The sequence below is a fragment of the Cydia strobilella genome, chromosome 7, assembly GCF_947568885.1.
Source record: "Cydia strobilella chromosome 7, ilCydStro3.1, whole genome shotgun sequence".
In the NCBI taxonomy this organism is placed as follows: domain Eukaryota; kingdom Metazoa; phylum Arthropoda; class Insecta; order Lepidoptera; family Tortricidae; genus Cydia; species Cydia strobilella.
The window spans coordinates 6,730,940-6,757,374 of record NC_086047.1 but is presented as its reverse complement, the minus strand read 5'-3'; the positions used below and the strand labels follow the sequence as shown (position 1 = coordinate 6,757,374).

Here is a 26,435-nt window from a genome sequence, read left to right as displayed (position 1 = left end):
GATAGTGAATCGGCTGCGTTCGCGATTACCCAGCGTTCGTAATTAACCGGCCTTCCCCTACGTACCGTAGTATAGTTAACGCTATCTCTACTAAGCTCGTTCACTTATACTAACAATGGCATTTTGTTAAACAAAAGCCATTATTTCTTTTGTGTGAGCGCGTGCTGGCCTTTGTGCCTGAGGCTCACACACAATGGCCACGCGCCCAATCACAAAGGCCACGCGCTCATACAAAAGAAATAATGGCTTTGTTTAACAGAATGCCATTGTTAGTACAGGTAAGTGAACGAGCTCAGTAGAGATAGCGATAACTATACCTATCCCTTCATTCATATTATTTATAAGTTATAACCATGCTAGCTTAAAATCGTATCGTATAATATGGACTTTGAATAAAGGAAGCTTTTTCCAAGCAGGGGAAGTTTAAAAGTTGCATAATTAGTAGGTAACATTACATTGCCAATAAACCCTAAAGCACCTTAATGAGCGTGCTCCGTATGAAAGCTACCAGGAACATTTTCTATACTAATAATGATCGGAGGTGTCGACCGACTCCTAATAAATCCCCCTCATAAATCTAAACGTGAGTTTTACGGTGAAAACTTTGCCCACAAGCCTGTGCTCAATTTAATAGCAGGTAAACGTGTTTTTAAGCTGTGTTTTTAGGGTTCCGTACCCAAAGGGTAAAAACGGGACCCTATTACTAAGACTCCACTGTCCGTTTGTCTGTCACCAGGCTGTATCTCATGAACCGTGATAGCTAGACAGTTGAAATTTTCACAGATGCTGTATTTCTGTTACCGCTATAACAACAAATACTAAAAACAGAATAAAATAAATATTTAAGTGGGGCAACAACTACAACAAACGTGATTTTTTTGCCGTTTTTTGCGTAATGGTACGGAACCCTTCGTGCGCGAGTCCGACTCGCACTTGGCCGGTTTTTTATTTTTATTTGTTAAAACAAAAGCTTAGGAGAATAAATTGACCTTTGAAGTTATTTTATAAACGCACCTTAGCATTTTTTAATACACATTGTGCTATTCTGCTTTAATCATTTATTATCATTTTGATAACGTTTTATTACAATGTTTGATTTCAATTTGTATATTAACTAGCGACTTTGCACGGGTAACACAAAACCTTAACAAATTATACACTTAAACCTTCCACAAGAATCACTCTATTGATAGGTGAAAACCGTATGAAATCCGTTCAGTAGATTTTGAGTTTATCGCGAACATATAGACGCGGCAGGGGACTTTTTTATAAGATGAAGTGATTTCAAAACCGAGAAAGAAGGACACGCATTTACAAAAAAAGTGTTTTATTTTTTCTTTAGCGTTAGAAAGCATACAGCGAATATTTAATCGGCAATAAGTAGGCTTACCTATATTGGCAATAATTTGTCGAATGGAATAAGCGTTTAATCAATATCCTGGGCGCGTAGCCAACGTGCCAATCGTTAACGCGCCGTATCGTATCGTATTCATCTCTCTATCACTCTTTTACACGAGTGCGTTTCATTCGCTACGGAGCGTTAACGATTGAATGTTGGCTACGCACCCTGATCGGAAAGTGTATATTTACCGAAAAGTGAAAGCCGTACGGGGTTATTACCCATACACTACCGCTCAAAAGTATTTAGGCACCCGCAATTTTCTTCATACAATTGTATACAAAAATTATTTTCAAAATCATACTGTTCGATCGCAGGTAAATGATTCTCTTACATGTTGGATTAAATTTTTATTTAGGTAAATATATTGAGCCTCAAATTGTTGCCAAAGACATCCTTTAAAATTTCGAGTTTATGCAACGATTTAAAAAAACCTTAGGTACTAGTTCATACAAAGTAAAACGATTTTGTACTGGAACACGATTTATGGATTATTTTACGCTTGCCATTTGGTAAATAATGTACACGAATATTCTGCACATCAGTTTGAAGCTCTATATGTCTGTTAAATTAAAAAAAGTATACCACAAAAAACTGTTACCCGACTGCGGTATAATACTGAAAGTCGATTTTGTATGGAAAAAATTACGAGTCCCTAAATAGTTATGAGCGGTAGTGTATACTGCTTATTTTGTTACTTTTATTTCTAGGGTTTTCTTACAAAAATACAACCGATTTATTTATTTATTTATCCTATCATTATATATGAATGTGATTTGTACGATTTATAGATATTAATTATTCCAATTTCGCTCCGAGAAATAATTACTTCCATTATACCAAAAAACCCGATACCTAAACGAAAACTGAATACAAAATTAACCCTATCCCTTTTTATTTCCGCTCATGTATTATGCAGGCTGCAGCAAGTGTCCGGATTTACGATGTCGAGTTGAGAGAACACAAATGTTGAAGTATTGTTAGTGCTAGAGGGCTGTTATACGGAGGTATCTGCTTTTTTTAATGTGCAAGTTTGCTATTCGTATTCCCAAGAAACGTACTCTGGGGTATTACGTGTTTTACTCGCATTAGCTTTTTAATATGGATATTAAAGGTACAGTGAGTATGAACGTTAAAAACGTTTTTAAACGTCGGCAAACCGCATGTGACACCCTGGAGCTACAGGTGTCCATAGACTACGGCGACCGCTTACCATCAGACAGGCCGTATGCTTATTTGCCACCGACGTGGTGAAAACAAATATTATGGCATAAATGTTATACAGAAGAGTAAAAATAGAGAGGTATTTACCTACGGATCTTAAACCTAGTATCTTAGGTATGTTTAATTATAATTATGTATTTTACAATAAATATTTCAATTGCAAACAAGTATACAACTCTTGCTTGCAACTTCTAGGAGGTCATACGCGTGTTGCTGGCTATCTAACTAGCTGAACACTCCTTGTTTTTGAATCCACTTTATGTAACCCTAAAGTTGATTGCACGACACATTTTAAAGCTTAAAAAGAAATAATATTAAATTATATTAACCTACAATCAAGTTTAACAAAGCTTTTAAGCATATTTAAAGAACAATCCATTCTTTAAAAGGTGTCCCTTTTTAGCGAGCTTTGCACTTTGCAAGAAGAAAGTTCTTCTCTGACCTTATAGTTTAAAAGTAATTAAAAGTACTCAGAGGGTTCATTAGGCACTGTTTAAATTCTAAGTTGAGGGCACAGTTTTTAACTTTTAAGGAACGCCGTCACAGAACTAAAATAGGTCATTAAAGTAAAATAAAGTATGCGCTTAAGTTAGGCCTCGGGTGTTTTATATCGCCGTGAAACTAACAAAGGTAAGGTAAGTAACTTACTGATTTAGTTCATTTAGGTATGTTATTTATATATGTGTTGTATCAAGTAACATACTTAAATTAAATATTTTATATTAGGTATTTCGAATCTATAATGGTATTTTATTTCTTTTAACATTTCAATATAAGTATTGTATATTTTAATCCTATTTTATTTTGATGTGCGGCTTATCTATCTATCAAATCAGATTATTTGTCAGATCTCAACATTTCAGATGTTAACATTTTAAAGATGCTTAAATTGTTTCTCCTGATTGTTTGTAAATAATAAAACACCTAAATGGATTGAAATACAATTATAATTTTAAGAAAACAATGATATCTGTTTTCTCGCGTTAAGTTGAAATCTATTAAGAAAAGTGCTCAATTTAAAAGTTGTGCGACCCGCACTTATGAATAGTTTACTCGGAGCAAACGACCGAACAAACTCCGGAACTTAGCGGAAGTTACGATGAACTGCATTAGAAAATCTGTAAATTTTTAATGGCTTTTTAATCACTAACACTACTTAGCTTTACATGGAATCTATTTGCGTGTCATTGATCATAATTAATTTTTATTTTCATTTCTTACTGCACGTTCAGACCTCTCCCATATTCAAGATTACCCACTGAATACACTTGATGATCTCATCGGAAGTTCAGCGCTGGAAGCCACTAGCAAGTAGCAACATGCTGAGATGAGGCCATTTCGTGGCACTTTAATCTATTCTATGTTTTCTTTTATATTATGTAATGTCTCGTTTGTTTGTGCTTACGAATAAAATTATATTCTATTCTAAATACGAAATAATTGAATACGTAATAGGTATTGACAAGTTCAATCCCTACTTACAATTTGTCACATAAAGATCTTCCTCTATCAAGAAACACCTCTCAGCTATAAAACATTTTGCATAGCACAGGATTACATCGGACGCATTTTTCTTGCAGCTTTAGGGTAACCAAAGTGCATAGGTACACATGATAGTAATTAGCAAGTACAACCTAAAATATAAGAAAATAGCCGTTGGATTTGCAATTTGGCTTGTACATAGGTATGCAATAATAAGTATGCATTGTAATTTGTAACAAGACAATGTCAGGAGAAAAATGATTGTCGGAATCTCCAAACAAGAAATAACTCGTTGGTGGACATGTAGCACATGTTTTTTGATGTTTTAATGTTTACTTGGGCACAACGGTACATATATGTTTTTTATAGTTACTGTCCATAAAAATACCAGTAGTAGTAGTAGTAATCACTTTATTGTACACAACACAGGTTTACAAAAATAAATTACAGTAATGGAAGTACAAAGGCGCTGAGTGCGCTGGTGGCCTAGCGGTAAGAGCGTGCGACTTGCAATCCGGAGGTCGCGGGTTCAAACCCCGACTCGTACCGATGAGTTTTTCGGAACTTATGTACGAAATATCATTTGATATTTACCAGTGGCTTTTCGGTGAAGGAAAACATCGTGAGGAAACCGGACTAATCCCGACAAGGCCTAGTTTCCCCTCTGGGTTGGACGGTCAGATGGCAGTCGCTTTCGTAAAAACTAGTGCCTACGCCAATTCTTGGGATTAGTTGCCAAGCGGACCCCAGGCTCCCATGGAGCCGTGGCAAAATGCCGGGACAACGCGAGGAAGACGATGAATGGAAGTACAAAGGCGAACTTATCCCTATCCAGCTAATCTTCGAACAGATGAGTGGAAAACTTCATTAACAAATACAGTTACCACTACTTTGTGGCTCGTTAAAGAAAAAGAAAATACAGGATAGCTAAACTAACATTTAGGGATCCGACAAATAACAAACAGCGGACAACTCCTTGCGCCAGATGTGAAACTTAGCACTTACTAACAAGTTAGATGCCGGCAATGTTCTGCCCCTCGTGCACCCGAAGCTCCTAATTCGGGTGGAGTTTCTACCTAGATATAGAACTACGATATCTTAGACAAAAGCCCGTACATCTGTTGGGGTTACGACATTAATTAAGAATAGCAACAAGAATAAGAGTCGTGTAGTTCGGCTAGAATTTATTTTGTTTGTCAGTTTCGAAAATCCACTGTCGCGAACTAATTCTAAACGAACCTAATTTTAAACCTCACCGTGAACTATAGACATCTACTATAATGTCTATATTGTTTATTGATTTTTGTGACAGAATAGCAAACAACAGATGGAGCATTATCCAAATTACGTTATTATTTCATTTCTAAACAGCCTAATGGTAAAACTCACCCATTAGCTTGATAATGTAATAAAGCGCTGTATAAAGGTAGAAACTTAACATAGTACACCCACACTCCCACTTTGGATACGAAAGGCTAATGTTTTTAGACAGTGGTTTCTTTCTAATTCACTACGCCTTTTTGATAAAATATATTTATTGATCTTTTTCTCAATTTCCCAAATAAAAAATAAACATATCTAGTTTTTGCAAATAATACATTTTTAGGAGCTAACTATTCTAATAGGTAGATAATGTTAACTTTTGAGTATGTTTTTGAATATTCACTGTAATTTAAGACATGCTAACTTTGTGAAGCCAAAACCCAATTACTTGCCACAAGGGTGAACTTGAGTTCAGAATTAAACACATTTAGATTTAAAATTGTCTTTATTAATTTATGTAATATTCATTATAATAAGAGGTTTATTATTTAGTAACAGTCGAAGGCAAAAATGTCGATCCAGACAAATGGCTCAAAAATATGTGGACACGATTTTATTGTCTAAGGTGTAAGAGCGTACACAAATTTAGGGAATGTATATATATTTATGCCCTTGACTGTACAACACAGAAGTGACCCGCTTGTTGCTCACGAAAATTTGAAAAACACCTTTGGAAAAAAAAGTGGGACGAGTATTAAATAAATCTCAGGTGTTTAAAAACTGATATTGTCAAAACAACTCCCTTAAAAATATTACATTAAAGATTTTTTTAATTATTCTGTTAAATTAAAAATATGTCAGTAAGTTTGAAAAATATTTCAGAATTGTTTTATCTAAGTATATTTGGAAAATTTTAGCACAAATTAACCATTTATAAGAAGACAAGCTGTTGCTCGCTACTTCGTACGCGTGGATTTGTATGTTGGTGGTTATATATTCTACATGAGCATATATAGAACATTATGCAGCAATAGATACATCAGTAGTAGGGACGGTTACCTAATCATTTGTTAGAAATTTGTCATTCACAAACTACGAAGTTTTAACTTTCAAGCGCCTAACTGAAAAAAAATGTTCTCGATATAATCGCTCAACCCTTTCAGAAGATTTTCAAGCCTACTATTCTTAAAAAAATGGTCGCTCCCGATGCAAACTTTATTAATACAAACTTTAAAAAAACGGTGAAATGAGTTTTCCTCTATTTTAATATAATGCCCTTTTACCAAGTTTCAATTTCCTAACTTAAAAGAAAACTTGAATATAAAATTACATCCCCTTTTTAACCCCCTTAGGGGTTGAATTTTTAAGAACGTTGAAATAACTTTTGTTTGTAATCTTATACAATGCCTTTCTAATAAGTTTCAAAGCATTTGTAATGGATTCAAACTTTCTACACCTTTTTAACCCTTTTAGAGGATGAACTTTTAAAAACGCTGAAATTACTTTTCCTGTAGTCTAATAATATGCCCATATACAAAGTTTCAAGTCCGGCGCTTGATAAAAATTTTGATCTCCATACAAACTTTCAACCCCTTTTTTAAGACCTTAAGGGATAAATTTTCAAAAACGCTGAAATTAGTTTTCTCTCGTATTCTAATAGTGTATCTTTCTACCAAATTTCAAATTGCTAGCTTAAAATAAAACTTGAACCCCATACAAACTATCATCCCTATTTTAACCCCGTTAGGGGTTGAATTTTTCAAAATCGCTTCTTATATCTTGTACACTATAAATGCAACCTAGTGTGCAAATTTCAACCTTCTATCGTTTGTAGTTTCGGCTCTGCGTTGATGAATCAGTGAGTCAGTCAGGACACTTGCATTTTATATTTACCTATAGGTATATATAGAAGATTACTGTGGATATAAAAATAAAAATCTAATTGTAGTTAAGCGAGCGCTGGTGCGTGCGACTTTCAATCCGGAGGTCGCGGGTTCAAACCCCCGGCTCGTACTAATGAGTTTTTCGGAACTTATGTACGAAATATCATTTGATATTTACCAGTCGCTTTTCGGTGAAGGAAAACATCGTGAGGAAACCGAACTAATCCTAACAAGGCCTAGTCCCCCCCCTGGGTTGGAAGGTCAGATGGCAGTCGCTTTCGTAAAAACTAGTGCCTACGCCAATTCTTAGGATTAGTTGTCAAGCGGACCCTATGCTCCCATGAGCCGTGGCAAAATGCCGGGATTAACGCGAGGAAGGAATTTTATCAGATTTTAAACAAAATGTCAGAAAGAACGTGAAATTTCGCAAATCAGTCTCAGATGTTCAATAGGAAAAAAAATAAGCAGAGAAGGCCAGAAAAATATTATGCTCATCCTGTGTTGCGACTAAATCCTTATTATATTTTAGTAAGTACTACGCTTACGCTTTGTCACCAAAGCTTGAAACAGCTTTTTAGATTACGTTTTGCAGAAATACTGCTAACATTAGCAGGCAAATGTGACGGGATCTATCTAGTGCAAATGTTACTTACCAATCATATTGGCTTAATGACCCAAGCAAATCGAAACTAGGCTTCGTGCTAAATATAGTTTAACTATTACATATAATACTGTTTCAAATTCAAGTAGGTACTTTTGATAATTAAATATTACTAACATTTGTTAATTAAGTATTTAAAACAATCTACGAGTATAGGTAGTTCGTATTTTAATCAATATAAACTGTGATAATTGTATTTCTTAAAATACGTACATGTGGCCGTTAATTAACTCGTACTTTGAAAATTGTACTTGGAAATTTAAAATAAAGTGTTGCATTACTACCACAAATCCTTAATTCTTATACTTCCATCGCTTAAAGCAAAGATAATAAACGACTTCTACTATAGACAATAGAGAACCGCCAAAACAGAGACCGAAGCTGTTTCCAATCGCGACTACGAGGTCAAGCGCCGTGCGGGCAACCTGCCGGGTGATCCGTTCATAGGGCCGGTTACTCAAAGAAAATGTTGCGCTCCTCGCTCTCACGTTTTCTTCAGGCTCCAAAAAATCTTTAGCAATCACGTTGAAATCCGGTTCTTCACAAGACGGTAAACAATCACAAATTATGCCCGTTTCATTCATCCCAGGCACTTTTAGTTTTCTCAATATCCCAAAGTTGTTTGATAGGCATTTCAATCCTTCCAAATCACAATACCGTTCCTCGTATATTTGAGGGGAAAAGTGATGAGTGCAGTTGCACAGTTCTAACTGTGCATCGATACGGCATTGGCTAATACAACCAGAATAACTGTAATATTTATAAGCTATATAGATTTCTGGAACTTCATTTGGGAATCTACATTGACGAATTTCTGGAGATATCAAAGAAACTTCTGGTTCATTTACGACATTCGTTATAGAGTATATCACGTTAGCTTCTGCACCATATAGAACTGTCAACCTCCGATCGTATTCCATGTTCCAGAATGGAATGTCTTCTGGTGCGTGCAGAAATGCTTCATAATCTTGTGACGCTACAATTTCTATTGAAGCCTGTCGATCTTTATTTGATGTTTGGTAAACAGGTAACTTTTCAGGACCATGCACATTATTCATTGAATAACACGTGCCGTACTCCGTTATTATTGGCTGAAAACTGCCGCAACATTCGAAAGGGTTTCCATTCCATTTGCAGCTTAATAAAAAATCTTTGCATTCTGAACGAACAGCGAGACTTAGTTGACTAAAATCTGTGGGACAGAGAGGTTCGTTGTCGCAGAGAGCGAAGCAGCTGTGACATAACCCGTTGAAAAATCCAATTTCCCCGATGAATCGGTCAAGCTTACCTTTATCTCCGGGATTGATTTCCTGGCTAAGCATATAAATTTTGTCAACGTTGGGTATTTCACAAAGGGTTATCGATGCAAAAGTTGTGTTCCAATCTAGATAATCCGTTCTCGTCGTAAATCGAATAGTGTTATCTTGGTAGTGGTTGTAGTATCTACGTATCGTGGCTACCGCAACGATCCATACTTGGACGTAAATGATAAAGTAAATTAACCTGTATATAAAATGTACATCTTTTCGCATGAAGAAACTTGGGCCGTGAACTGTCAGATGTTCGCAAGTATGTTGAAATCGTCGGTAAAATACCACGACGTGGCCCTTTATTTTAGACCACATTTTCAGTCGCTTTACTACCGTGCCGTTCCTGTGAGCGGCGAAGTGAGAATGAATCAAAGGGATCCACGTCGTTTGGTTAAATAAGGTACGCATAAAGCACATCTAAAAGGTTTCCATTTAGATAATGTTTTGTAAGCGGTATCATTGTCCGAAAAACATAATATACCTTCGATAAATGCTATAAAACAACGACGATTCAAAGATTAAAAGCCTTTGATAAAAACACAAAAAGTTCTTAAAACTATTCCTTATCTAGATAATTTATAAAAGGTATTATATATATCATTAGGTACAGTAATAATGATACGTTTCTAATATTACACTTGCTTGACTTGCTCATACAGTGTTATTCTATAAAGCCTGCGTATCAGAGAGTAGATAATAGCCGATTGCTCATGAGTCATTGATTTTTTTATGACGTCAATAATTTCTGGCATCCAACACTTAAGGTATATAGGTGTATAGGTTTTACCGCATTCTTATTTAAAAATAAACCCAATTAAGTACTTGTTGTTATTATTTTTTGTGACACTGTTTTCAAATGTGGCTGGTAACGACTGTTTTTCTATTATGACACACATAAAAAAATTGCGTCACACGTCATATTAAGGTGAGGCTGTAACATAACATAACTATCATAATATTGTCTGGCAATCTCCCTCTGGCAATCTGGAGATCCCTGTTTGTACATAATCCGACACATTGCTCTCAGCCACCCTGCGGTTGACGGTTTAACACCGAGTAACGCGCTCTGCGAAATACAGAGTATTTGTCTTTACATTTTGACTAAATCCACCTGTCTTAAGACAAACTTGACGGGTGTGCAGAAGTTGTTCTTATATTATAATAACTAGCGACCCGCCCCGGCTTCGCACGGGTAGTTCAACTAATTTACACAAAACCTTTACGGCCGGTGTTCTTTTGTTTCCTTCCTAATGTGTCGTATCGGGTGGTGCCTTAACAGATTGCCTGGCCTCTCAAATTCTCAAACGTTGTTTTTAGGATTCTATCCTATACTAACTACATTACACCTAAAACTTCTTCATTTGAGTAAAGGTACAATATAATTTATATTACAAACGGCGTTACATATTTTTTTTTATCTTTTACACAATAAAATTATTTATTGATTTATTTATTTAATCTTTATTGCACAAAAAAAAACCTTACAGTTAGGCGGACTTAATGCTATAAGGCATTCTCTACCAGTCAACCTTAAGGCTAAGCAGAGAGATTGTGAGCGGTGCTACAATTACAAGAGCAAAACCAATCAAATAAAAATAACATATATACAAATATTATATACACATATACTATATATATATATATATATATACAGTGTGTAAATTTAATACGGGCGAACATTTAAACGGTGGTTAACATAGGACCTAAGAAATATATTGAGATAGATTTTGCTTAGAAATACAATGAAAATTTTAACCATACAAAATAATAAATTAAAATAAGTTACGGGATAAGAGCTTTTTAAAGTAACTGTCTACGCTTGTTGACAGTTACTATAAAAAGCTCGTATCTCGTAATGTCATGTCATCTTATGCTTCTTAGTGTTTGCAGTGCATTGCTGCTCGGTAAATTAAAAAAATAATAATTACGGGGTCATAATTAAGTGTAACTTAAAAAAACTTCTTAATTAATGATTAGACGGTTAAATTCTATATCTGGTTTAATTTATTGCCCGTATTAGATTTACACACGTATATATGTAACGACCAAACATGTTATGAAGCTACACTAAGAAACATTAATTCTGCTAGCAAAGAAAGCACGTAAGGATTTTTTTTATTAAAAAGGATTTTTTAAAATTACACCCTGCCTTTGTTATTCATAACAAAATAAGCCGAAATCGATTTCTATATAATCGATTTTAGCGAGCCATTTCTGCTTAAATCACGTCTAAGCAGTGAAATCTGTAATTAAATTCGTCATTAGAGGCTCAAACCTCGTTCTGTGTCATCGCGACCTACTTACCAAATCTGTACACATTTCACAATCGACTAATTAGGTTACAGAAAATTATGCGATCTGAATATTAATGCTGCCAAAGTTGTAGAGCACGTAACTTACTATATAATGTTGTTTAGGGAGAGGTAGAAGTAAATCGAGAAATAAATATTATAACAATAAGTATCATAATTTATAACAAAACTTCCGTGAGACACAGATATATTAAATATATTAATAACGGGTCACTCACGTATTTCGTCGAAAAACGCTCGACATGTTTCACTCCGTACCGAGTAGTGTCATCAGGAGCTTGCGTTGACGGTGACGAACGGACGGTTAAAATACTTGAGTGACCCGTTATTAATATATTTAACATAATTTATCTAAAAAAGTACTTTAGTACCTAGACTAAAGAAGGTAACATTCGTTGAACAAAATCTCTACTTGGTCCTTATAATGACACCATAAGACGTGATTGTGGCGCGTGGCTGGCTCAGTGGATTCTTATTAAAAAATATGGTTTCCTATTAAGTACAGACAGTGCATCCCTTCACAAAGTCAAGTCCATAAACTGCAATTAAGTATAATATTCTTAAAACAATTCAATAATTGTGTGTACAACATTTTATTATCTTACCCCTAGCGGTTGGTTTCGCGTTTTGCAGGTTTTACGAACCGATAAATATATTTTCTTTCGAGAACATGATCAAAGGCATTACTTTTATGGAGGGTTTCAGTATATAACTGAAAGGCATAAGTTCACCTTTGTACAAATGATGTGTGTTTTTCCTACTTTATGTATCTTTTTGTACAATAATGTTTTACTACTACTACTATAACTGGTACAAATATACCTACTATTTACACATATCAGATAGGTAACTTTTACGATTTTGAATGCTAACTTAATATTTGGAATCATTATTTATTTCTCTCATTTCGCTAAGACTAATCCGCACAAGTATTAGTGAATGCCAGCTAGGCTAGGTAACCGATATGATTCCAATATCATTCTAATATCGGTTTGATGTCAGTGCACGTTCAAATTGGCCTGTTAGATCGTATTTCTTACAATTTTAATGAAGTAAAATATTGAAATTAAATTAAATTATTCATTTAGAAAGATTAATTAAATTAAACAAAAGCGAATCAAGTGAAATATAGCAGAATTTTGTTAGGGTATTCGAATTTAGTCGTTTGCTGTTCAGAATTCAAGCGACGGCGACTTTGTCACCAAGTTACATGATTCAATTTATATACAGTATTTTAACTGCACTACGTGTTTAATACATCTACAGGTATTTAAGAGATAACGATATCTAATATTGATACACTTTTAAAATAGGCAAGTCGGTGGAATTCGAGTTCTTTGTACACCGTCGGTATGGATAAATAAATATTATAGGGACATTCTTACACAAATTGACTAAAGGGGCCCACTGATATCGGTCCGTCAGTTAGAACGAAAATTAGACAGCTTCGAACAACTGACAGGCCGATACCGTCCGGCGGACTGATAGTCAGTGGGCCCCTTTAGTCCCACGGTAAACTCAAGAAGGCTTGTGTTGTGGGTACAACGATATATAATAATATACAAATACTTAAATCCATACATAAAAAACATCCATGACTCGGGAACAAAAATCTGTGCTTGCACAAATAAATGCCCTTACCGGGATTCGAACCCAAGACCATCGGCTTCATAGGCAGGGTCACTACTCATTACCCACTAGGCCAGACCGGTCGTCAAAAAAATAAATAAGCGACTTGTTCAAACAAAACCGTCACTTTTGACACTGACATATCTAATCCATATCGTATCTAGACGTAATATTTGACGTATCTTAAAGTTCGAATCGGGCCGTTGGTTTAACATTACATTTCAAAGTTTTTTTGCCTAACTGCGTTTAGTTGCGAGACTTATGCATCTTTTTACATGTAATGTTTTTGATGGGATGAGTGTTTTATAAAAAAACTTCTCATATCAAATAGGCATAACTGCCGGGAAGAAACGGCCTTTTGCTGGCATAGGTTTTTATAATGTATGAAGGTACGGAACCCTCCATTATGCATAGGCATGGACAAACACTTGGCCGGTTTTTAGGGTTCCGTCCCCAAAGGGTAAAAACGGGACCCTATTACTAAGACTCCGCTGTTTGTCTGTCAGTCTGTCTGTCCGTCTGTCATCAGGCTGTATTTCATGAACCGTGATAGCTAGTTGCGTGATAGTAGACAGTTGAAATTTTCACAGATGATGTATTTCTGTTGCCGCTATAACAACGAATACTAAAAACAGTATAAAATAAATATTTAAGTGGAGCTCCCATACAACAAACGTGATTCTTTTGTCGTTTTTTGCGTAATGGTACGGAACCCTTCGTGCGCGAGTCCGACTCTCACTTGTCCGGTTTTTAAAGTTAGGCCTAACTGATCTAACAATAAGCTGTCTATCAGAAAATTTTGTTGGCAAACTAGATTATTTGACGACAAAAAATGGACAGGAAGTTATGGTACTGATTATTAAGTAACTATTGTGTGACGAGAACTCTGCTGTTAGTTCTCCGGAGCTGAGTTTTGAATTATTAAACTATAACTGGCGCTCGTTGTATACAATAATTCAGTTTTACCGAACATAGATCGTACAAAGTGATATCTAACGCATAGACTACATCAGCCTGTGTTATTTAAACAATACTTTGCAGGCAGTTTGGTTTAGGCTTTCAGTTGCGTATCAATTTGTACAATTGGTTAGGCAATAACTTGGACAAATTGTCATTTAGTTACGCAATACGTAGTATATATACTACACAAAATATTACTCTAATTATATGTCGTAACATAGTTATACGAAATCGATTCATTACTATCTTACTAGGAATATAACTATAATACGTCTTTAGTTTAGTGATATAGTTATATTACTGGATTAAGTTTAGTGAAATAATTGTGGGTATTAGGAGTGCGGCGGTGCGGCGGAGGTATACTTATATCCCTAGACGATAGATTAAGCCGTTATATAGATATAACCCTAGGGATATAATTATATGTCGTAACATAGTTATACGAAAGCGATTCATTACTATTTACTACTACTACTTACTAGGAATATAACTATAATACGTCTTTAAGTTTAGTGAAATAACTTCAAACGTATGAGTTTGCTAGCGCATATAAAACGAGATAATATTTTATTTTTCCCGTTTGAAGTCGGTTTTACTTTTTTTAAAGATATTTTTTTTGTATGAAAACGTCTCTATGGTGAACTAATATCTGAATTTATTCCATGACCACATAATAGAGACCCAGGCTCTTAAGTTCTGAAAAAAAAATCAGCTCGTGTGTGATGTGCCTTATAATCCAACTTGCATAGTTGGCTGGACACGTGTTGGTGTAGCTGTAGACCGGATGTAGTAAGCTATTATAATAATTTATTATGCACGTACGTAGTATGCAAAGGACGGTATTTTAGAGCCTATTTATGTAATAATGTAGTTAATGTACAAATTAATAATTAATGAGGAACTAGATGACCTATTTTAACCCGAACCAAAGCAAACAGTGTTTAAGCTTGAGGCTCAATAACACATGTGCTAAATAGTGGCAGTTATCAAATGGTAAGTCTTGATACCTACAATAATGGTTACGAAATCAGCCGCATAAGTATTTAACCGTATGGATTTCTGAATATGCCTTAAGCTTACGGACTAGCTAGTTATATACTTATAGGTAATAAATTATCAAGGTGGCAACCGACCGTTACGTACTTAGAAAGGTATTTTTATACATACAAATATCCAGTACTTTTACTTTAAATATTGGTAATATTACTATATATATTAAAGATAATGGAACCCCGCCGCATGAACACAAGGGATGTTGATTGTTAATGTGAGGGGCAAACACAGCTCTTCGCCATTTGCGAACTAGGCTCCTCCTTAAAACTCCTTTTAGGCATAAATGAAAATGGAGGGAACATATATCTATGGTAGGAAATTACATAATTTTTTTGACGTACCTATTATGTTCGCAAAAGGTGTTTCAGTATGGTTACAAAACATTGGCTGTGTGCACTTGCAGATGCTCTAAATCCTTTTATATTAATTCAGACGTAGGTATTCACCTAGTAACTTAGTTCCTGTGAGATATTGGCTTGTGCGAAAAAGCCGCTACCGACAACGCTGAAATGAAGTTTTACCATGGAGAATGGCTTTAAAGTGGATAAAACTGAAAAGCGGTTCGATGCACAATGTGCTTTGCTTTTGCGGCGTCGTCGGTCATGCTGCGGTTAGGCTTCCACAGCTGGGGTAAAAACAGTAGCCGAAACTTAAACCTATGTCAAAAATTGTCCCTTTTTAATAAACATTAATTTCAAAACGACATATAAGGTCTTAAATATTCTATGTATTATCAACGGTATTTTATATTTGACACGATGTATAATATAGTAACAAGCGAAAACACTTAATTTTACGGGAAAATTATAGATTCTCCACCGGTTCGAAAAATGTAATCTTGAGCGTCGCGGGGGTTTCAAAACGAGAGGATTAAACAAACTTTGCTACCGAGTGAAACAACATTTTACCCCACACGAACCTGAGGAAAATACTAACTGTAAAATATGACAAATCATATCCAAATGAACGTTGTTAAACATTTATCATTCTAATCATTACTTAATAGGAAAGCCTTATTAAGTTCAGGCTCGGGCCTTGGTTGATTTGAATAAGAATAAGAATTTAATACGAGTAAATAAGGTTTATTATTAATTACCTATATTTAACATAAAAGATTTGTTCATCTGGTAAGATAATTTTGGGGCGTATCGTACAGTCAGCAAAACTATTAGCTGACTGCTGATCGTACATACTGCCAATCATTTACTGCGACATGTAGGTAGGTCGCCGTTATTGTAGAGTTACAACGTAGAAAGCTTGTATGGCGCTCCTAAAACAAGATTCACCCGCAAACGATTCTTATATTTAATAAATTCATCGAGCACTTTAGCTGCAATACTGGCTCATGGATTTCGTACAGTTCAGAAATTCTGTTTAACTTTTCGAGCGTATTCTCAATACGTTTGGGATTTGTTGAAATGAATCGCTTACTGCACTATCAACTGCAAATTATTTCTAAGTATAAGGCTGAGACGTTTCTGCCAACTGAACATGAGTACGAGTAGGTAAGTACGTACCTACCTACGTTATGATAACGTAGTCGAAATTTTATGTACACTACAAAGTTTATATAGACCCGTTTACATTTATTATAAACCTCTTCGGTAAATAAGTTAATTGTATTGCACTTTATTGTTATTGCTTTATTGCAACGTAATATTTTTTTTCTGTTGTAAATACATAAGTTAGATATGTAAATAATAGTAAGCGAATCGTAAATACTAGAAATCGGCCATCTTTGTTAATCTGTTCGAAGACAAACGATCAAATATTTCATTATTGTAATACCTACATAAGTATTTGCACAAGGAAACAAATCGACGTCGGGGTGCTGTAGGTATAATACCGCCTTTGTTACCGTGCTCATGCCCAGGTAGAGGGCATTTCTATTTTAAATTGTACCAAAAATTTTCGTGTTAAAATTGGGAATTTTTAAGTTATTTCTACTGAGAATCACGAGCTTTTTCCATTTTTACTCATAAAAAAAGTGTTCCCAAAATTTTTGGTCCGTTTGGTTACGGTTTTCTATACAACCTTCTATGACCGTACCAAAAAGGATTAAAAAAAACTTATGAAATTTTAGGGACACTTTTTTCTCGTATGAGGATCGAAAGAGCTCGCGATTCTGAGTGAAAAAAAAAATAGAAAAATTTAAAATCTAAAAGGTAAGTTGGGGGTACAACTTTAAACAGACATTTCTATTCTCCTCTCTCTCTCTCTCTCCCATCTACTCAATTAGGAATATCTTCAATAAAGCTCCTTATGCTCCTAACATGAATAATTGGTATAATGCCTTTGGGGAAATTGGTAGAGAAATATTATTACGGATAAAAATGCACGTTGACACGTATGTATGTATAAGTACTTTGTAACGTAACGTAAGATACATTTTTTTCTAGGTTATATGGTTATAATATACCTATATGGTTATAATATACCTAGCATTTTAAAGGGTTGAAATGTGACTTATTACCATTGTAGTAAAAATTTGGGAACAAGCGTCAAATTAACCTATGACAGTCAAAAACAAAAAAAAATGCAAGTAATATAACTAATATAAAATAAATAAAATATAAAATAATTAAAACCAACTGAGATAGATTTAAAAATAATATATGTATATAAGTATTAAAACACATCAAAGTAGGTTATCCAGTTAATTCTCGTTTCTAAAACAGCGTGTTAAAACAATGACCGCTGCCATTTACGTGAAAAGTTCAAAAGTTCAAAGGATTGGTTCCTAACGGTAGATTAATTTTTTTTCTTTAGTACAGCTCTGCTAAAAATGTAAATCCACAAAGAGGTGTAAAAAGTTTTTAGATAATTTAGTACAGTAGAGTGAAAGCTTTCTACAATAGCTTTTCAAATGTAGGTATGTAAAATACCTACTGAATGTATTTATTTCGATATCCGTTTTTATTTTAAGTACTAAAGAGCCAAAGTAAAAAAAATATCTTATCCAAAGCTTTCAATGCATAACATTTTAACAATATCTATTTAAGTAGATTCCATTCAAGTTATTTTTGGATTTTATCGAGTTTCCCTAAAAGTGTATGATAAAATTGAAAGCAAAGCTAAGTATCTTGGGAATAGTCCTATGATACCTACTTATTTCTGATTTCAATTTTATCATCACACATATCAACCAGTAAGCTTTATTTTTATTATACGGCTTATTTTGTGACTATTATATATATAGATTTACATACTTAAATATATCATAATCCACCCATATCTTAAGAACTAAAATATCCGTCCTTATCACAAATACATTCCTAAATTCTCATAGGATTTGAACTAACAATTACTAGATTTATAGGCAGGGTTACTAACACCAACACCAACTAGGTTGAAGTAGTCTGAAGATTAGCTTTTTTTAGAAAAACTCTGTATCTTAAATACCTACTTAATAATTCATTGCCTTGAATAACGTCTATTTTCTTATTGAATAATTGGAATAAAAAGGTTAAGTGTTACCGTTAACAAATTTAAAAATATACGATTGGATCGTGACAACATTTCAGAGAATTAATTTCAATTTGCAGTGAAAGGTTGTTGAAGCGTTGGTGTGAATTTATTATTCGGCGAATTACCATTGGACAAAGTATCTCTTTAGTGGCACAAAGGAAAAGGGTTAACTATATTTTATGAGTAAGTAGCCTTTAGGATTTTATCAAAATAAATTATTAATTGTGTGTTTAAACTAGTTTTCACTGAGGCCTTACGGAAAACTAGTGAAAACGCGTTTTTATTGATGCGACACGGAAAACTAGTTTACTTAAATTATGTTTTCAATAAAAACGGGTTTTAATGGTAACATTTATGGTATTATTGGCATCCTATACTCTATATTGGCCAATTTTTTTGTCTAAGAAACATTTATTACTAAATTCTTTTTTTTAAAGAATGATTCGGTCACTTACCTGTTTTGACTAGCTTGAATGTGACTTGCTGTTGGTTTTTGAGCTGCTCGTTGTGTGCGGGGTGCGTCAGCTCCCGCAGAGCCATGTCTATGGACTGCTGCTGCATTACTGTGCGAGGCTGCATCGGTTCAGACTCGGTCTTAGCACGACTCAGCCTTCGAAAGAAACTAACTTTCTTCGGTTTTGTATTTGAACCTGTCAATCAAAACGCAGCAATGAAATTTCGAAAAATCAACATAATCAGCGTGACTAATACACCATACATGAATTAAACCATAACAATACGACAAAAAACTCACATAACACATGATAAACAACCAAAATGAAGATGACTTGATCGTAGTGAAGCTTTAGCCGTTATTATTGCGAAATAACATGCGCTATGGATGTGATCGGTTAGTCAGTCGCCAGGCATTCCAAACCAATCTCGTTCAAAACCTTCAAAAGACGAACGTTGAGGCGATGGTGAAGGCGTCGAGGTTCTGAAGGAAAACGGCGAAGGACTAGGCGCGGAGTTCGGGCGCGGAGGGAGAAGGCTGAGTGAAGACGTGGCCGGGGAGGGAAAGTGCACCGCTGACACATCAGAACGGCGATCCGGCTCTGGAGTGGTGACGCGGATCTTAGCAGTGAATTGTGGCGAGTTCGCCACTTCAAACAGGGCATCGAAATCGCGGTCGAATATATTCTTCCGCGAGAAAGCGGGAGTCGGCAGCGGGGCGGGAAGCTCGAATTCATCAGGAGCGGGGGTTCTAACTATTTTTCCGAACTCGTTGTCCTCATGACGGCCGAGTTTTTTGAGCAGTTTGCTCGCTTTGGTGCGCTCGCGCAGCTTAGCCGGCCGCTCGATAGAGGGCGTCGGCGAGGCCGGCGCGCGGTCCGCAGGCTCCGGGGGCGCCGTTTTGGGGAGGGACGCGGCGCGGGGGGGCCGGGGGCTGGGGACCAAGGGAGGGTCCGCGCGGGACGGCGCGGGCGGCGGCGGCCCGAAGAGGACGTCTAGCGTGGGGCGCTGCCGGGGCCTGGGCAGCGAGTGTGTGCCGTAAGATTGGGTAACTACTTCGTCCGCAGGATATATTACGTACATCCCTGGTGAGACCGCATCGCGCCGGCCTCTTGCGCCCTCCGAAGAGGTTCACGCGCGTATCAATCTACCACTTTTCTTAATCTAACAGTCTCAACGTTGTTTTTTCTCGTTTTTAACAGAGGTTTGATTTCACAAAGTATAGAAGTATAAGGCGATAACCGTGGAATGTTTTAAACGTATTCTATATTTGTTATGAAATAGAGGAGAGAAGGAATGTTTAATGGCAGGGTAACTGAGCCATAGGTTCTTTGTTCTAGGAATTGTCTTCGGGCCACTTCAGCTTCAAGTCCATACAAGGCATCTTCATCCTGAGTAAAAACAAAACAAGAAATGAATAAAAAGATAACAAACAGAAAACATTCGTAAAATTATACAATTTCATAGTAGGTAATATAAATATTTTCATATTCATAGTAAATAGTGCCGTGATTTAAAACATCTTTTGTAATTTTGCAGCAGATTACCAAGCTCAGGTAGTTTCGTGACCTAGGCTATTGTAGGGGAGGTAAATCGGGACATGTAGAAGATACTTAAAATTGTAAACTGTGGTATTCAAGACTAGTTACTGGCATGAAAGCTCAGGCTAATCTCATTCGTGATATTGTTTAGTGGTCAGTGTCACATGGTGTCGACGATTTCGTGAGTGCAAACTGAAGTATTTTGATGTGATTTCGAAGGTAATAATAACATCATTTGTAAGTTTCTGTATTTATATCCAGTTAAGTGTTTCCGAAAGTCTATGCTAATGTATAAATTAAGGTAATTCATTTGACTGCAAAAAAACATACTTGAATTTATTAGCGAATGAGCGTGTGGGGAGCAATGAGCACTAATTATAGAGGAGGTAAGGACATGCCCAATGCTCCCGCCCCTTCTGTTTGTTTTGGCAATCGGTAAAAATCGGCAATCGTGTGTCTATCACTTTGGCCAAATTGAAGAAGTTCGTCACTATTGTTAGCTTATTTATTAATAAAAGATATCAAGGTATCCCATTGACAGACATTTAAACCAAATTGTCAAACCCAAACTATACTACTTACTATACTTACTACTACTACTACTACTACTTACTATACTACTTACTACTACTATACTACTATACTATGTATACTTTAGATAAGCCTAGCTGGGTAACATCGAATCTTAGATCCATTTTATTACTTAAAAAAGATTACTGAGTATTAAGTACTAAATCTGTAGTATCTGTTATTTCCCTTTTCCTTTTTCCTTACTTATAGTTTAAAACAGTTATTTGCTGGTCGATTTCATTGCAAGTTTTATAGTTATAATAATTATATTACTTAATATTTAGTTTTAGGACTGTTTATAAATACGTATAAGTGTTCTTAGTACTAATTGAAGCCAAATAGATGTGCTACTAATATAATATATGCATTAAAAAAGTGGATCATGTTAATATGTACGTCTTTATCACGACTTAAGTAAAAAAGTGTCCAATGCTCTCCTACCTCCCCTACTTACTACGTTTCATAGAACAATTTAATACTAAAATCAGCCACACTCTTTTCATACTCTTAAATCCTTTGTAAGAGAAAAACGTTTATTAAAACTTATTTTACGCGATTAAGTCCCGGTTGTTTGTTGATTATTCAAAATAAATTATAGTTGTTAACGGGTTCATTAAATTCATTTCTGCATTTGAGTTTTTTAAACTGTGACCACCAAGTTTGTAAAATTAGAAAACTGGCTCTAGACGGTGGATTCAAAACATTGTTTTGTCATTTAACTTACATTCAAAAATCTCAACTCAATGAGCAGACAAAGAGTCTTGTTCACTACTTCAGTTGTAAATTCTGTTATATTTATTATACATATAAGGTAAATAAAAAAATATTGTCACATTATTTATTGCTGTTAAATCGATCACTAAGTACGCAGCAGATAGTAAGCAGTAGAAGTTGCTAAGCGGGCCAGGACAATAAGAGCGTGTCAAGGTAATTTTGAAAACCTCGCCCGCTTAGCAACTTCTGCTGCTGACCTTACCTACCTACTTAGATATGATGATTTCATTAAACATGTCACCAAGCTATTTGTCCCTACTGTTGGCGAGAATTGCGTGTATTTTAAAGTTAGTTACTTTTGTAAAATGTAGTGCTAATTCAGATAAAATGTTAAAAGTGTGGTTCGTAGCCGGCATTCCCTGGCTCGAGACAATCGGGTCAAGTATCACACAATAGCTGAATGAGGCGCCTCTAGCCTCGGCTTCTCAAAGCGGGCTACACAACTCGGCGTTTTTTAACAAGCGACTTTATTCTTACATTATGTTGCTTTCTGATTATGCATAGTTAAGCATAGTATCTACCTAGATAAATAATAACCGCATATCAATCTCATGCTCAATTTCAAATTCGTCAAGTCGAGTAAAACAAATAAAGGAGGCAAAGCCTACCTACCCTCTTTTCTCGAACTCATTCACGGGGTTTTTCGACCCCCCTCTAACTTTGTTACCTATGGCTAAAACTATAAGCCTGAATTTTCAGTGTCAAAGACGGCATAATGATAAAAACATTTTTTTGAACATGTAGTTTAAGAATGATTGCTCAAAGTTTCTTAATTTAAACTCACGATTTTTTCTTAATTTTGTCACTGATCACTCACAGTTCATCAATTATCAATAATCTTAGATACTTATAACAGACACAAAAGCATCAATTTTTAATACAATTAGTGTTTACCACTACAAAAGCATTACAAATAAATAGTTGACGTGTAAGTTCTTTTTCGTAAAACTCGTCGTTGATAATTATCGTTTTTCAAATTATTCTACTAAAATGCAAAATGTTTTCAGATGTAAATATAGATAGAATTCAACTGTCATACATTGGTACTTAGTAATGATTCGTTTACTAGTTACCTATTATAGTGACCGTATCAAGATTAGATATTTTTTAGGGTTCCGTACCCAAAGGGTAAAAACGGGACCCTATTACTAAGACTCCGCTGTCCGTCTGTCTGTCCGTCTGTCTGTCTGTCACTAGGCTGTATCTCATGAACCGTGACAGCTAGACAGTTGAAATTTTCACAGATGATGTATTTCTGTTGCCGCTATAACAACAAATACTAAAAACAGAATAATATAAATATTTAAATGGGGCTCCCATACAACTAACGTGATTTTTTTGCTGTTTTTTTTTCGTAATGGTACGGAACTCTTCGTGCGCGAGTCCGACTCGCACTTGGCCGGTTTTTAATAAATATAATGACAGTCGCATTTCATTATTACTATGTTCGAAAGTGCCCCAGTAAGCGGTTTCCGAATACGCTAAATCAGCTAAAGTAAACTTATCGAATTACAGGGTATTTTCACCTTTCTTATTCTCCGGAAACAGCATCAGTTCATTTCATTTTGAATCGGAAAATTAAGCAAATGTTTTGCGCTCGAATTGATATGAAATTTCTAATGACGGTACGTACCTAAGCTTGCATTGAGAAATATTTGTAAGAACCTAAATATAAATTTTGTGGCTTTGAACCTAAATATAAATTTTGAAAATATTTAATTTGCCGTTATTGAAATAAAAAACAATCAGTATAACTATACCAAATTATATAAAAAAAAGATAGGACACATTTTTAGCACGTTAAACATTAAACTACTTTTTTTGCGATTGTACAGTATAAGTATGTTGCTTAATTTAACCAATTTTGATCATTATTTTAGGTAGGTACCTAATTAAATTACGAAATAAACAAAACGGAAGCCAAATTGTCTAATATCGTAGATACCTAATGTATTAAAATGTATTAAAGGAGTACTCGATTCGACATTCGCTGTTGAGTCAGCTGGGCCTTGGTGTTCCGAGGCGAAGGGTTTTGTGAGGGATCTGGGTAGGCGCTTGCGGGATAGGGGTTGTGATCCTTTTTTTTTTTTTTTTACGCAGGGGTAAATGCATTTACGCATCTCACCCCCCGGGCTGGGGAAGCCGGGGGGGGGGGGTATGTGGGACTCGCCCCTCCCGTACATCCTCTAACCAGAGGATGGGGAGGAGAATACCCACTAACATCCCCTGCGGCGTCACCCTCTCAGACGTTGTATGGGGGCATCATGGGCTCGCGCATTCATTCTTCCACCATGGGGCGGGGGGCGCCTTTTCCCGGTATTAGACCGGGGAACCCGCACCAAAGGAGGGGAGAATCAGGGACGCTTCTGATTCTCCCCCCAGACGTGTAGGACCGTGCAACGTGGGCCCCCAACCCACTAGCCCTACCGAGGGAGGACGCGGTTTACAGCAGCGTACTGCGCACGTCTTCTCCCTCTTCGTCTGCGCCGAAGCGGGGGCGCGTCGGCCGCGTCTTCGCGCCCCCGCTCCGCTGTCTCCTTCTGCAAGATGACCTCCTCGCAGAAGGAGATTACCGTCTTCCAGTTCCTCTCGCTGCCCAGCATGGCCGCAACTACGCTGTGCAGCGAGAGATCCGTCGTTCCTATTGCTGCCGCAAGAGCGCGGCGATTCCCTTCCCAACGACTGCACACCTCTAGGGTGTGTTGGGCCGTGTCATCAGGGTCGCCGCTAACGTGACACTGGGGCCCCATTTTCCTCTTTATGTTGTGCAGGTAATGACCAAAGCAGAGGGGTTGTGATCCTAGGTCTGGTGCGTACCTGTTATATCATTGGCGGTTCAATGTGGGAACGCCGCTGGTATTATTTATTTATTATTATTTATTTGATACACTAGCAGCTCTTGGAGCTGATGCATGTATATCGAGCACTTGTATTTTATTTTGCACTTTTCAAAGTTCTAAATATTATGGGGACGTTTGTGCCGGGTACTTACCGGATTAGGGTATAGGTTTCCTCTTATATATATTGTTATTATTATTGTCCCATTTTTTTATTTATTATTAATTTTGACGATGCGTGTTGCAGATAACTTACGTGTAAACGTTTATATTGTTTTGACGAAATCTGAGGCGGATGAGCTTATTGTAATGTGACGAAGCCTGCGCTGCGCTGTGGATCTGATGGTATGTATGCCTTTTTTTTGTTAATACAATTTTATGGATGATATCGAATCTAGATCAATACCTACATACTTCTTAGCATTGAAATGGGCCAGTGCTTCTCGCCAATATAGGTACTTACGAGTAACCACTTATAGTTAACTACTTTATTACATATAGTTAACTACTTTACTACTTATAGTTAACTACTTTACTACATATAGTTAACTACTTTATAACTTATAGTTAAGTAGGTACTACAACTAGCAATAACTTGGGCAAAGGCTTGTTTGAACTGGAATGTCATTACCATTACTTACGGGCGATGGGAACATATTTACTTAGATAGGATAAAGGCTAAGCAAGCAAAGTTAAATGCACTTTCCGATTGTACATAGCTGTTACGGATCTATACCTCACGTGAAACGGGTTTGTTTGAATCGCCGGCACTCAATCCAAGTGGAATTCACGGTTTGATTGCATTAAACCCTTTTCAATCAGGCTTAGACGAGTATTAATAATGTTACATTGTTTGGATAGATAACCTATATCTCACAGACACAGGAAGGATTAAAACGCATGTGTTAATTAATACTGCTGTCTTGAAGAGACAAATCGATCTGTCATCCTGTAGGATTTAAAATACCTACTAAAATTGTAAATTGGAAAGTAACTCTGTCTGTTTGTCTGTCTGTCTGCTACCTCTTCACTCTTTTACCGCTGAATGGATTTAGTTAAAATTATGGAGATAGTTTGAGGCCCGCGGAAGGACAGAGGATATAGGTATGTAAGTTCTGACCTGTATATATCATTACCAATAAAGGATGTCTATGTCTAGTTTTTATCAATCATCATTCCACGCAGACGATAAATCACGATATATGATCTATAAACAAATTTTTTAATACGCTTTATTTACATACAAGATATATACAGTGGTACTACGTAAACTAAATTAATAACTAGCTTAAATCTAAAATAGGCCCTTGAGGCATTGTATCAAGGATGCTGGCGGCATTTCCTCGCTGTATCGCAATGCAATTAAACGTAAAATTATTGGGTATAGGTTTTATTTTCTTTTAAATAAATAAGTCGTCTTCGAATTAATATTGTTAGTTAATAAGTACTTACCTACTTACCTATAGTATTTACGTATTTACTTGTTGGATAAATAAATAAAATGAATGAGCTCTGTGCTTTTGGAATACTTTCTTTATTTACTTAAATACCTAAATACAAGTACGGCTCGGAGAAGTTTAAATGTGTGATTTCTCTACTTATGCATTTTACACAAA

At 35.9% G+C, this 26,435-nt stretch overlaps 2 protein-coding genes across 4 annotated transcripts in view; both read right to left on the bottom strand.

The window, feature by feature from the left end:
• The window catches only part of LOC134743081 (uncharacterized), a 222,626-nt gene that overhangs the window by 147,830 nt on the left and 48,361 nt on the right, over nt 1–26,435 (bottom strand). For all 3 annotated transcript variants that reach the window (XM_063676391.1, XM_063676390.1, XM_063676389.1), the window contains exons 2-3: nt 19,538–20,488; nt 19,100–19,294 (exon numbers count right to left, since the gene is read on the bottom strand). In XM_063676391.1, coding sequence (XP_063532461.1) covers nt 19,100–19,294; nt 19,538–20,180 — 838 coding nt within the window. In that variant the 5' untranslated portion in view covers nt 20,181–20,488. The remainder of the gene's footprint in view (nt 1–19,099; nt 19,295–19,537; nt 20,489–26,435) is intronic.
• LOC134743094 (sodium channel protein Nach-like) lies at nt 8,181–9,736 on the bottom strand. Its single transcript, XM_063676414.1, has one exon. It carries the CDS (start codon nt 9,637–9,639, stop codon nt 8,206–8,208), a length of 1,434 nt encoding a protein of 477 aa, XP_063532484.1. The 5' UTR covers nt 9,640–9,736; the 3' UTR covers nt 8,181–8,205.